Here is an 11,615-nt window from a genome sequence, read left to right as displayed (position 1 = left end):
CACAGAGCAGTCTGCTTTCTCCACCAACACAAGCACCAGTCCAGAACCAACAGCAGAATGACCTGCTCTGAATCAGCCCGTGTCGCTGCGGCTCAGAGACACACATCGATTTATGTTTTTGAAAAACACTCGTTGTCGTAATGTCAAGTTTTTGGTGGATTTAATCAAGTGTTGGATTGCAGAGTATGAATGTCCTCTCGCTATTTTCAGACGATAAACACGTGTGTAAAGTTTGTGAAGGCAGGAGGAAAGCTTCCGCGAACACCGTCTTCTCTCTGCTGCTCCAAACTCCCCTCCCCCCCCCGAAAATAATGAGTGACAGGCTGATAGTGACCTGATAGAAACTTTATTACTCACTTAATCACTGATTGATATGATGAAGCTAACTTAATCCCCTACAATCATGGGATTTATGTAACAGTAAGACAGAGAATGTAAGTGTGCACCCACATGCGGTATTTTAGTTTTTATATGCTGTTGTAAATACTCCTGTTGCCTGCTGTGTTCAGACTCAAGTCATATTAGTGATGCCACATTCAGTGTCCTTTTTTGAGCAGAATACCGTTGCTAGATGCTGCAGCTAGGCTGCCGAAGTATTTGTTTTTGAGGATGGAACAACTTCACACACAGATATAGGGAGGCTAGACCTATACCATTGGTTTACTTTGGTTTATAATTTCATGTCAAGACATTTATGTTATTGATTTCTGACACACTTTCTAAATAATAAAAAGGGAGTTCATATTTATCTTACTGCATGTATTCATTGATGAAAAAGAAGAAATTGAGGATGCACCGCATTGTTATGCATCGGGATATCGAATCGAATCGTTGACAGGATAATCGTAATCGAATCGTGAGACCAGTGAAGATGCACCACCCTAAAAGACGTTCACATCCCACAAATGCACATTGTATTTGAGGCTGGTTGAGTGAGTGACTGACTGACTGGGCGACAGCCAAAAAAAAAAAAAAAAAAACTGACCTCAGTAATGCGTGGGTTGGTACACTTGACATTCCTGGCAGAGAGGTCCAGCCAGCGGCTAGCGTAGGGGGAGATGGGAAGACAGTGCTGCTTCATGGTGCATCGGCCCTCGCCGCTACACCACCCACACTGAAACTTCCTATCCGCCCGCAGACACATGCCACAGCTGTCCCGCTGGGCGCTGCACTTGTAGAGGTGCACTGTGGGAAAACACATAAGACAGTTAAGATCAGTTTTAACATCAACTCTTTTTTTCACATTTCAATATTGATGTTTCCGAAGAATATGCCTGCTATAAATAGGTTGTATGCAAATGTCAACCATAGATTATACAATGGGAACACCATCAGGTAGTCATGTTATAATTTGATTTAATTGGACTCCGTGTCGGGACATCTCTAACCGGTTGACCAATCACAACAGAGCTGGCCAGCTAACCAATCAGAGCAGACTGGGCTCTGGTTTCAGACAGAGGGTGAAAAGAGGTGCTGCAGCACAGGCAGTATGAGACAAATAAAGATATTTTTGAACATTAAAATGTCACAGTAGAGGCAAAAAATAGAAATATGAACCAAAAAATGTGCATAATATGTCCTGTTCATCAAACTGATCAACCAAAAGTTGAAAAAACTCAGCTCCAAAAATAACTGGCTTCAACCACTGGCAACCTGAGAATAAAATAAAAATAAATGAATAGAATATTTGGGGAAATTCCTTCCTCCAAGTACTCAGAAATCATATGCCGAATTAATCCCTTCTTCTTTGAAGTCTGTCTCTTACCTCCTCTCCTGTAAGCAGCTGATATTTATGCCCATATAAAGTAACTTCCCTAAGTAATGACGAGGCTTGTTGAAATTCAGGGCCATCTCCGTGTATATCCATGGCTAAGTGGGTTTATTTAATGTACAGCCCCCAATGACAACTGAACAGCTTTTATTGGATGTTGATGGAGAGGAAAACAAGAGCAGCTGTGAGAGCCAGACCTAGCAAATATGAAGATTCACCCTTCACCCACACGAGTGATTGGGTGCTTTTTGATAACAGTCCTTGCTATTGTGAACTTTATCTCAAGGCCTTTTTGGAACATCGGAGCGGTCGCTATGACCCATATATCCCCTGTGGATTGAGTGCTTTACACTTCTTTGGCCTGGCAGTGATGGATTGCAGAGGCACCTTTAATCTTCTCGGGATTGTCGATGATGAAATTGCCGTTCCATACGATGGAGAGGTCCACTGCCAGGTCACTGATCTTCACACCCTCGTACATGTACTGAAGAGCAGAAAAACAGAGAGTGAGAGAGAGTGCGGTAAGTGGATCCAGACAAAGATAAAGTTAAAGTGAGAGAGAGGTTTGAGTAAAAAAAAAACGATACAGAGAAAGACAGAGTGGAGGAAAATGAGAGGGATGAAAGGGCAGAAGAGAGACGAGGCTTTTAACCATCTGTCATTTCTGCCATGGTTGTCTGCTCCTCTCCTCTTTGACATGTGGGGACGCAAACCCTGGCTGGGGTGGCTGATCATCCACATCTGAGGAAAATGGCCTTTTCATTTATTGTCACACAGGAGCAAGGTATGCTCTGCATGGAAATATAGCCTGTGATTTGCATTCTGCAACAAAAATCTCTGTGTTCATCCCAAACCTGGGACTTTCCATATGTCAAAGTCATCACATTCACGGTTGGTGAACACCTATATGTTACTCAGACAATTTATCTTAGAGACAAGGCGGTATTGAAGTAATGGTTTTCAATTATTTATGCTTAAACCAAACCTTTCCTTTTTCTTCTTTCGTTTCTTCCTTTCCTGTCAGTCTCCTATCTCTCAAATGCTTTCCACCTTACCTTATCAATCTCGCTTTCCCTTTCCACTACTTTTTCCTCAGTGTGCTCAACACCTCAGGCGGTATTCACTGATGTACCCTGTGTACCTTGCCTACACAGCATCCAAGCTGTCTGCCTCATTTGACAGCTGTGAGTCTCCCACTGGGAGTGTTTGAGGTCATACCGAGCTGTTCTGGCACTGCACGCTGGTGCTGTTGAAGCGCAGCGCCGTGACACGGTGCCTGACACCCTGCACATGCACCACGCACTCGTAGCCCCGCTGGCCCGACTGCGGCTGGGGAAGGTTCCGGGCCTTCAAGGTGATGGGTCGGACCTCACCGGCCGGAAGGAGAATCTCCCCGGAGTGAAGGAGCTGAGGGCAGTCCTGTGAAAGCAGAAAGCAAACACATTTAATTGTAAGAAAACATGCATTTGGTTATGTTGTCCAATGTCCATGTTGCCAAGCCTAATAATAACCCATGCATAATATATAAATAGTATTTAATAACTTGTTTTCCCTTCAGAAATTATGATATCTTATATCCATTGTATACTAGCTTTGTATATGTGCATCTATCTGTCTCTCTACTATGTAATCTGTATTAGTACATGTCACAATTATATAAACATGAAGGACTAATGTAGCACAGGGATTAATGGGGCAAACAAATTGCTAATCCAAATATAATTTGCATTCATATGCCACATATTACACTTCCCACAACAGTAAACCGTGTCAGAAGACATATTTAATATTTGTTTATCTATGGTAAAGTCAATACTATTTTCTTCTCTCAGGGGCGCGATAAATGTTCCTAAACCGCTCTATAGCGGTGTCGCTCTCAGGTTGGCAATGACAGTCAGTCAGTCCAACCTTGATTCAGACTGAAATATCGAAACTATCTGGATGGGTATTTTTGTTTGAATGTCCATGGTACCTGTAGATTAATAGTATATTGATAGTCCTCTGATCTTTAATCTAGACCCATCAGCAGGTCAAAGTTCTCACTTATTCAGTTAAAGGTAAAAAAAATCTAAAGTTTTGCTCAGTAATTGTGGTTTCTAAAAGATAATTGCCTGACTTTTACCTCTAGTCGTTTTTAATACAAGTTTTAACTATTTAACTTCTTGCTATGACATTTGGTACATCCATTCATGTCCCTCTCAGGAAATAAAGATGACCCCCCCCTTTCACATAGCGCCATCATCAGGTCAGTTTTTTTGAGTTTTGAGGTTAGCATGTGATGCTAGCATTGAGCTCAAATCCCCATTGTGCCTCTAGAGCTGCTAGCAGAGCTTTGTCTGCTTGATTCTTTAGTGGAGCTTTATCTTTACATCTCGATCAATGGATTGTGTGTTTGAGGTAAAAGTGTCACACAGCAATAGATTAATGTTGCTCTTGAAAGCTACACTTTAATCAGCTAATGAGATTGTAGCGGGAATGTACATTACCTCTGAGGCGTTGACTCTGCCCTCCTGGAAGGAACAGCTGCTGGGATCGTGGGTGCAGAGGTTGCGATATTTACACCAGTGACAGCGAAAAGTGCTGTTCACACAGGACAGACACCTGCAGGAGGAAATGAATGCATCACTTCATGGCATGGAACATTTAAATAATGCCTCTTGTTTATGGAGTTGCTCTTCATTAACAGTATATTAAAAGAAGAATCAATCCTGCTTTATTTCCTCTCCAGGGTAAGAGGATTTAAAGGGGAGACTGATGAAGGATTAAGCTTTCTGTTGAATTTATCATGCCAGTGTGTTTTTTTGAAAGATCAGATGTCCCATTTTCCTATGCAGACAGCAAAGAATGGTAGCCTTTTTCTCATAGATGACAATATATGACCCTTATTATGAAGTCACTTCAGGAAAGCTCCATTCAAGTGCGTCTGTCATTGAAGCACTTTTAAGCAATTAAAAGTTAAACAGTGTTGCATAAAAAGATGTACTGGGAATACCTTGTACTGAGATGACATTATACATTGAAGCTTTTTTTAACAAACCCTTGCCTTTTATAGTCATTTTTGACTGCAATAAAAACAGAACATCTAACCCGTCCAATTCTGGATTATCAACAACATGAATGAAAAGGAAAACAGAATAGTTGATGGGTAGAATTGCACAACACATTGGCTCTGATTCAGTGAACTGCAGCCAACGGTCAGTTATGGATTAGAGTTGAGCTGAAGTAACCCTGTTAGACTGGATTTAATCCATCTCGTTCAGCAGACGGGGAGCTGCATTTCCATACAACTTTGGGTGTAGAACTGGGAGATGAAAAGATGAGAGAACAGAGATGTGTGCTGCACAGCTGTTGATAAACCAGACAAAGCAATTGGAGAGCTGAAAATTGAACATGTCCTATTTTCCTGTGGGGGGGTAACGCAGGCTTGGCTGTGTATAATAGAAGTGTACCACTGTGCAGAAAACAGATCTATGCACTTTCAAAGTCTGTTCTCCTGAATTTGGTCATGCAATAAAATGAAACCCTAAGGAAACTATAAAAACCACTAGCAGAACTCCAATACTGCGGCTCATAGCAAGCTACAAATGTCAATAAATGCAGTGCAGCACCATTACATTTTGATATTAATTAGCTGCCCAAGGCCAGTATTGACATAATAGGTGTGTGTGTGTGTGTGTGTGTGTGTGTGTGTGTGTGTGTGTGTGTGTGTGTGTGTGTGTGTGTGTGTGTGTGTGTGTGTGTGTGTGTGTGTGTGTGTGTGTGTGTGTGTGTGTGTAGAGAGAGAGAAATATGTTTATGGGGGTCGGGTATTAATAGAACTGGACTGGCAGAGAGCTTTAAACACTGGATAATTAATTATGGAGGGTGATGTGTTCCTGATGTGATGGTGGTAGTGGAGGAAGAGGTGCTGGGTAAGGAGTGTGTTTGGTTTGAAATATTAATCACAGGAGTTCACAGGGTTACTCCGCAGCTAATGGAGGCTGTATTTTTGCGGTGCGGATGTGATGAGCTCCCGACTGTTTCTCTCTAATGGCTTAATATGGTTATATTAGGGCATTCATGTTGCAGTCAAAGAGCGCTTTGAATACGTGGCATGTGCGTCCACTGTGAGCTAATTTCCAGGGTTTGGCTATGAAAACACCATGCAATCAAGTGTGCCATTCTAGAGTGAACTTATTCCTGTATTCAGTTTTAAGTCTTCATCTTTCGGTATAATTTATAGCACAGTTAAAGGTTAGTAAAGGGCAGCAACACCTAAAAAAAGTAAGGACATTTGACTTCCCCTCTCATCTATTACACAAGATGGAAACTCTAATGATAAGGTCTTTGAAGTTATTAATTCAACATTGTATGATTTAGCCTTTCCGGAGCTTTGTTAAGCTGTGAGAACTCTGAAAGTGCTGATTCACTGACATATTTTAGGGCTGACAAATGCTGCTAATTGGCATTCATCCTAATAAGAACCACCCAGTGTATGGAATTACTATTCAGATGGAAACACTCTTGTCATTTAAAGTTAGGATGAAAAAAGTTGACATTAGCATAATGGCTCAAAGTCAAGGCCCAGTCAGGAAGCCTATATTAGCAAGACAAAACAGAAGAGCATTTAAATAAAGTACTCTACCATTTACATTACTTTATTTGCCCTCAAGGCACTGGAGCAATGCTACAAATCTAAATCTAATATCTTAAAACAAACAAACTCTGTCAGGGTCACTTGGGACCAAATCAAGTCAGGAAAGAGATCTGTGAGTCTACTTCTTATCTATTCAGGGCTCCTCTGGGACTGCTGGCCTACAGCAAAGCACACTCTGCGTCTACAGTTGTGAATATGTATAAGGTATATTGCATGAAAAGAGCCTTAAGAAGCCTATCTATTTGTACTATCAATAAATGAAAAAACCCCAAAAAAGAACCCTTAAAAAAAAATATATCTGCTTTGGGTTTAATAAAAATAAATATCACTGGGTTGCACTGTAGTTATCTTTATTTAGAGCTGTAAGCAATCCGCCCACTGACTGCCAGTTTAAGCAAAGTCGCAACAAACAGGCCATGGCAAATGCATCATGTTGATTGAAATGAAACCTGACAGATAAATTGAACTGAGAGGTTATCTAACAGCCCGATCTTAAGTGGAGTTGTGAGCATCAGTACATCATTGCCCTAAATTAAGTCATGCTCTCCCATCTATTGAACAAATCAGAGCGTGGAGGGGGGAGGGGGGGGGGTGAGAGCTGGCAGCTGGACTCACGTTTGATGGGTGCTGCAGTTGTAGAACTTCAACTCCGTGCTGGCGACCATTCGACCCGTCTCCTTTGAGTTTAGACGGAGCTCTACGCCGGCCCAGTCTGAGGGAGGGGGAGGATAATAAGTGAAAAGGCCGAAAGAGGGAATTAATAATATGCAAGCGTCAATGACAGAGAGAGAGACAACAGTGGGAAAGAGGAACAGAGACAGACAAAAAAGGAAGGGTGAAGGAACACAAATAAGGAGCGAGAAAAGGAGGTCAAAATGAGAAGAAATGTTAATACTTTTATCACACTTTTGTAAAGAGCCACCTGGTGTCTGCGTCTCTGCAAGGGCACATTGCTGTTGTCGTGAGAAAACCTTCAGTCATAAACTTCAATTGGAGGATTACTGTATATGCTCTGAGAAAATTCCACTGCTCCTTGGTACTTATCAAACTCTTAGGATAAACAAAAATGCAAGGTGGTCCATTTCCATTTTTTTGGATGAATGTGGCATATGATGATGGTTACATATTGTAACCCTAGTTCTATAAGCAAAGGCCGAACCCTCTACCAAGGATAGCTATGCCGCTACCTGAAGAGGATGTTCACATATGCCTTATGCATACTGTGAGGCTGTCGCATGCATTCGGGTAGGCTCTTCCGGATACATTTATGAAATGCAAATTCAGTGGGTGAATGTTTGTCTCACCTTGTCCTTCTGGTATCCGAGGGACCTCCTTCCCAGCCGGGGATAGACACATAACCCTGTTCCCGTTGACATGACCCTCCACTCCAGCCTGCTCTCCGAAGGAACAGGTGATCCCAGGAGAAAGGTCTGGAACATTATTCACCTCCAGCAGAAGCTAAAAGAAAAAGTGAGGGATACAATGTAATGTTCTGAACTTAGTGAATACTGTGGCAGGGCTTTGGCATTAAAGTATAATTATATTTTTTTAGTTGGAAAAGTAGTTTTTTCGTTTTCTTGCTGCTCTTATCTTTTCTGTCTGTTAAATATGAAGCTGTAGCCAGGAGATGGTTGGCTTATTTTAGCTCCCTTTTTTCGAAAAGTTCTATAAACCTAGAGATACTGCTTTTTCTTTCGCCTTTTTGCTTTTTTCAAAGGCAACAAACTTCTCCTGTCAGCACCTCTTTAAGTTACTAATTAAAAAGTTCAATCTTGTTGTTGTATAATCCCTACGAAGGCCAATTTGTAAAACCGATCAAATGGATTCAAGGAAGTTACTGCTCCTGGCTTAGAAATAGTCTGGCACAACACTAGCTTGTAAAAGCATATTCTGTTGTTTTTACCCTTGTGCTTTTCTACGGATTAAACCAACAAGATATGAGACGTTACTTAGTGAGCTGAAGAAGTGCTGGTAGGCAGGGTTTGTTATGTTTGGACAGAGTCAGGCTAGCTGCCTCTTTGTGCAAAGCTAAGCTAACCAGCTGTAGGCTCCAGCAGCACTTTTAAGAGACAGATACAGAAGTGCTATTAATCATCTTACTCTCGGCAAGAAGGAATGTGTATTTCCCAAAATGTTGAACTATTCCCTTAAAATAATCCTCAACTCCTACTGTACTTCATTTCTCTGTGCTCCTGGCTACTGTAAAATAAACAGTTGAATTAAGCTTTTAGGAAATGTAATCAACCTTTTGGCGGATAAATCAAAGATGCAGACACAGCGGCTCACTGCTTCAAAAACAACTCCCACCCTTTTTTCATTTTTTCCCCTCACATTTATCCTTCATCCCACAGTGCATGTGTTCAGACCAAAAATAAATACAGTTGGTGTCCTACAGGGAGAAACACCCTCTCACAAAACTAATCTTTGCTTCTAGTATTTTCTTACTATACATGTGGCTGTACAAGGCTACTCTCAGTGATTGCTCATAAACATTGTGAGTGGAGTGACAGATTGGCGGATGATAAGCAGACTCACAGGGACACTATGTGCTGACACAGCGATGCTGTCGGGGTGAGCGATGACCTTCACACAGCGATCAATGTCGGTGGCGAAACGGAAAGCCTCCTCCGCCCTCAAACACCGATCCCTCCTCGAGCACCTGTAGACCAAGCGGGACTCATAATTAAAATTGTAAAACATAATGCAGCAAGTTTAATTATGAATTATGCAAATGCTGATGCTTTTTGGCCTGCTGCCTCGAAATGGCATGTTGATTCTTCTTTGTTCCAAACTGAAGTATCTCAACCACAACTGAGTATATTGCCATTCAAGTTTGTGCATTTATTCATGGTGCCCAGAGGATGAATCCTTCCGAGTGACTAGTGATCCTTGTAAAGAGCAGTTGGGAGTTCAGGGCCTTGCTTAAGGACACCTCAGCAGTGCCCAGGATGCAAACTGAAAGGTATTTCCCAAAGAGTCCATTAGGGCTGAAACTGTGTGAGTTGGAATAATGGTATTGTAACACTAATTCTATAAAGAGTGACAGACATCTACGAGTCAACGCTCCGTATTTTGGTCCAATCGGAACTCCATTACATTACATTGCATTTAGCTGAGGCTTTTATCCAAAGCAGCTTACAATAAGTGCGACCAAAAAGATACAAACTTGAAGAAAACAGAATCATATAAGTACATCGGGTTTCATAGAGCTAAAACATGTCAAGTGCTACTCAACTGGCTTTAGATAAGCCAGCCCTTTATTAGTATGTAAGTGCTTTGTTAGCAATTCTTTGTTAGTAATTCTATCGATCGAAGTGGAGTCGAAAGAGATGAGTTTTCAGTCTCCCCCGGAAGATGTGCAAGCTATCTGCTGTCCTGATTTCAATGGGGAGCTCATTCCACCATTTTGGAGCCAGGATAGCAAAAAACTCCAACTGCGCCCCCTTGGTTTCCAAGCCCTACAGACTGAGCTACTGCCCCCCAAATATTAGTAAAATTTCTGATCAACTATTGCATTGAATGTCATTACATCTGGAGATTCATCCTCTTGGTGACTTTTCATCTAGCACCAAAAGTCAAACATTGAGTTCCATCACATTATAAAATATGGACAAATCCCAGGTATAGGTTTAAAATCATTGTAAAGCTGTTTAATGTTTGTTTTAATAGTTTGTGGTTTTATGCATGTTTAGATTTGTGTTTGTTCTTTGCATGGCTTTTAGTCAGCTGCATTTTCAAATCGTTCCCTTTACATTTTTACTGTGGTTTTCTGCAGAGCACATTACACTGGTTGCAACAGTAGAATAAGCTTCAGCTCCTAGATAGCAACAGGCAATTAAAAGTAAGGATTGAAAGGGTCGGCACCAAAGTGCGACCCTAGAATAATCATGTAAGAGAGAAGTACAAAGATAGATTTAAAGTTATGCCAAGGGGAAGGTATTTTGAATACTTTTACAAATGTATCCAGTTCCTGAAATGGGGGTTTGTTGTTGAGATAGTTTTTAATGCGGTTGTTTTGATACCGATTTATTTGAATGAGTTACAGTAGGTCTCTGCAGGCTCAGAAAGTAATAAAAGAACAAGAGTCTCCTAGCTGCAGAGTTAAATCGCAGTGGCAAACTCAAAGAGTATTTGGCGGCACACCATCATTTCTTTCTTTTAAATGCGTAATGCGCACAGCGAGGGTTGATAGTACTTAATACACTCTCAGCTGCTGCTGAGGGGGTGGCACCTCCTGAGAGAGCTGAAAGAGCGCGGAGGCCTCTGCTGTAATTACAACACAATAAAACGGCGGAATGGAAACGCGGTGACAGCTGTTCCTGGCTCCGCTCCTTGAGGCGGACCGGAGCCACAGGAGTATAGACAGTCACCTCCTGACCGCTCATCAACTGAAGTGCCTGGAAAAAAAGTGCACCTTTTATCTCAGTCTATCTTTCATTGCCTTTTATTTGCCTCTTTTATTCACAGCGTTTTGTCTGATGGATCCATTTGTTCCCTTTGCCATGAGGCTTTGTGCATGTTCAGCAACGCCCCCCCCCCCACATACACTTTGTAGGATAGGTGCTTTGGTGCACCGCATCAGGGGTGGGAAAGTGAGACCCTGAAAGAGGTCTAGATGACACACTGAGTCATTCAGAGGCTAGAAAAAGACCCCAATCAGGATTTAATAGACAGAAAAATAAAGTAGCCTCATTCTGCAATGTGAGGGATCATGACTCACTGCTGGTTACTTGAGGAAACAGCAGCCTATCTATTCACTGATAAGTGTGAGGCATTCATTTAAATAAACAGTGTAATGGGACTTGCAGACAAAGTCAGCACTCTGGGAAAAAAGGAAAAAACAACTGTTTAATGATGTAATTTGGATTAAGACAAAACTTTTTATTTTCTTTCTCTCACTTTGCTGAAGATTTGATAACACTGAGAGCTGCAATTTTAATAACGCTGATCATCATCAAGATAGGGCTCGTTGAAATGTAGACGTCATATGATGAGACGGGTAAATCCCTGGCTGAGGTCAGCTTCAAATGCGGCCGCTTTTTCAGAAACACAGCGTTTTAATCTCCGAATTCCCTTTGCTCCATATTGAGGTTTTATGCAAGCTAACCTGGGGGTCAGATAATTAAGATGGAAAGGATAAGCCTGCTCCGTGAGGTCCAAATACTTACCCGTGGTGTGTAGAGGTGCGTAATTTTATACCTGAGACTG

General features: G+C 41.7%; 1 protein-coding gene across 1 annotated transcript in view; it reads right to left on the bottom strand.

Annotated features, from left to right (window-relative positions):
- LOC104944747 (plexin-A2) overlaps positions 1–11,615 on the bottom strand; it is a 60,095-nt gene that overhangs the window by 36,702 nt on the left and 11,778 nt on the right. The window contains exons 2-8 of the mRNA XM_010770320.1: positions 8,943–9,066; positions 7,712–7,865; positions 7,023–7,119; positions 4,258–4,372; positions 2,990–3,190; positions 2,159–2,255; positions 986–1,185 (exon numbers count right to left, since the gene is read on the bottom strand). Of these exons, the coding sequence (XP_010768622.1) occupies positions 986–1,185; positions 2,159–2,255; positions 2,990–3,190; positions 4,258–4,372; positions 7,023–7,119; positions 7,712–7,865; positions 8,943–9,066 (988 nt within the window). The remainder of the gene's footprint in view (positions 1–985; positions 1,186–2,158; positions 2,256–2,989; positions 3,191–4,257; positions 4,373–7,022; positions 7,120–7,711; positions 7,866–8,942; positions 9,067–11,615) is intronic.

This window comes from Notothenia coriiceps, unplaced genomic scaffold, assembly GCF_000735185.1.
Source record: "Notothenia coriiceps isolate Sejong01 unplaced genomic scaffold, NC01 NC01_scaffold00008733, whole genome shotgun sequence".
NCBI lineage: Eukaryota > Metazoa > Chordata > Actinopteri > Perciformes > Nototheniidae > Notothenia > Notothenia coriiceps.
The sequence above is the reverse complement of the archived record's forward strand: the minus strand, read 5'-3'. Positions and strand labels throughout refer to the sequence as shown.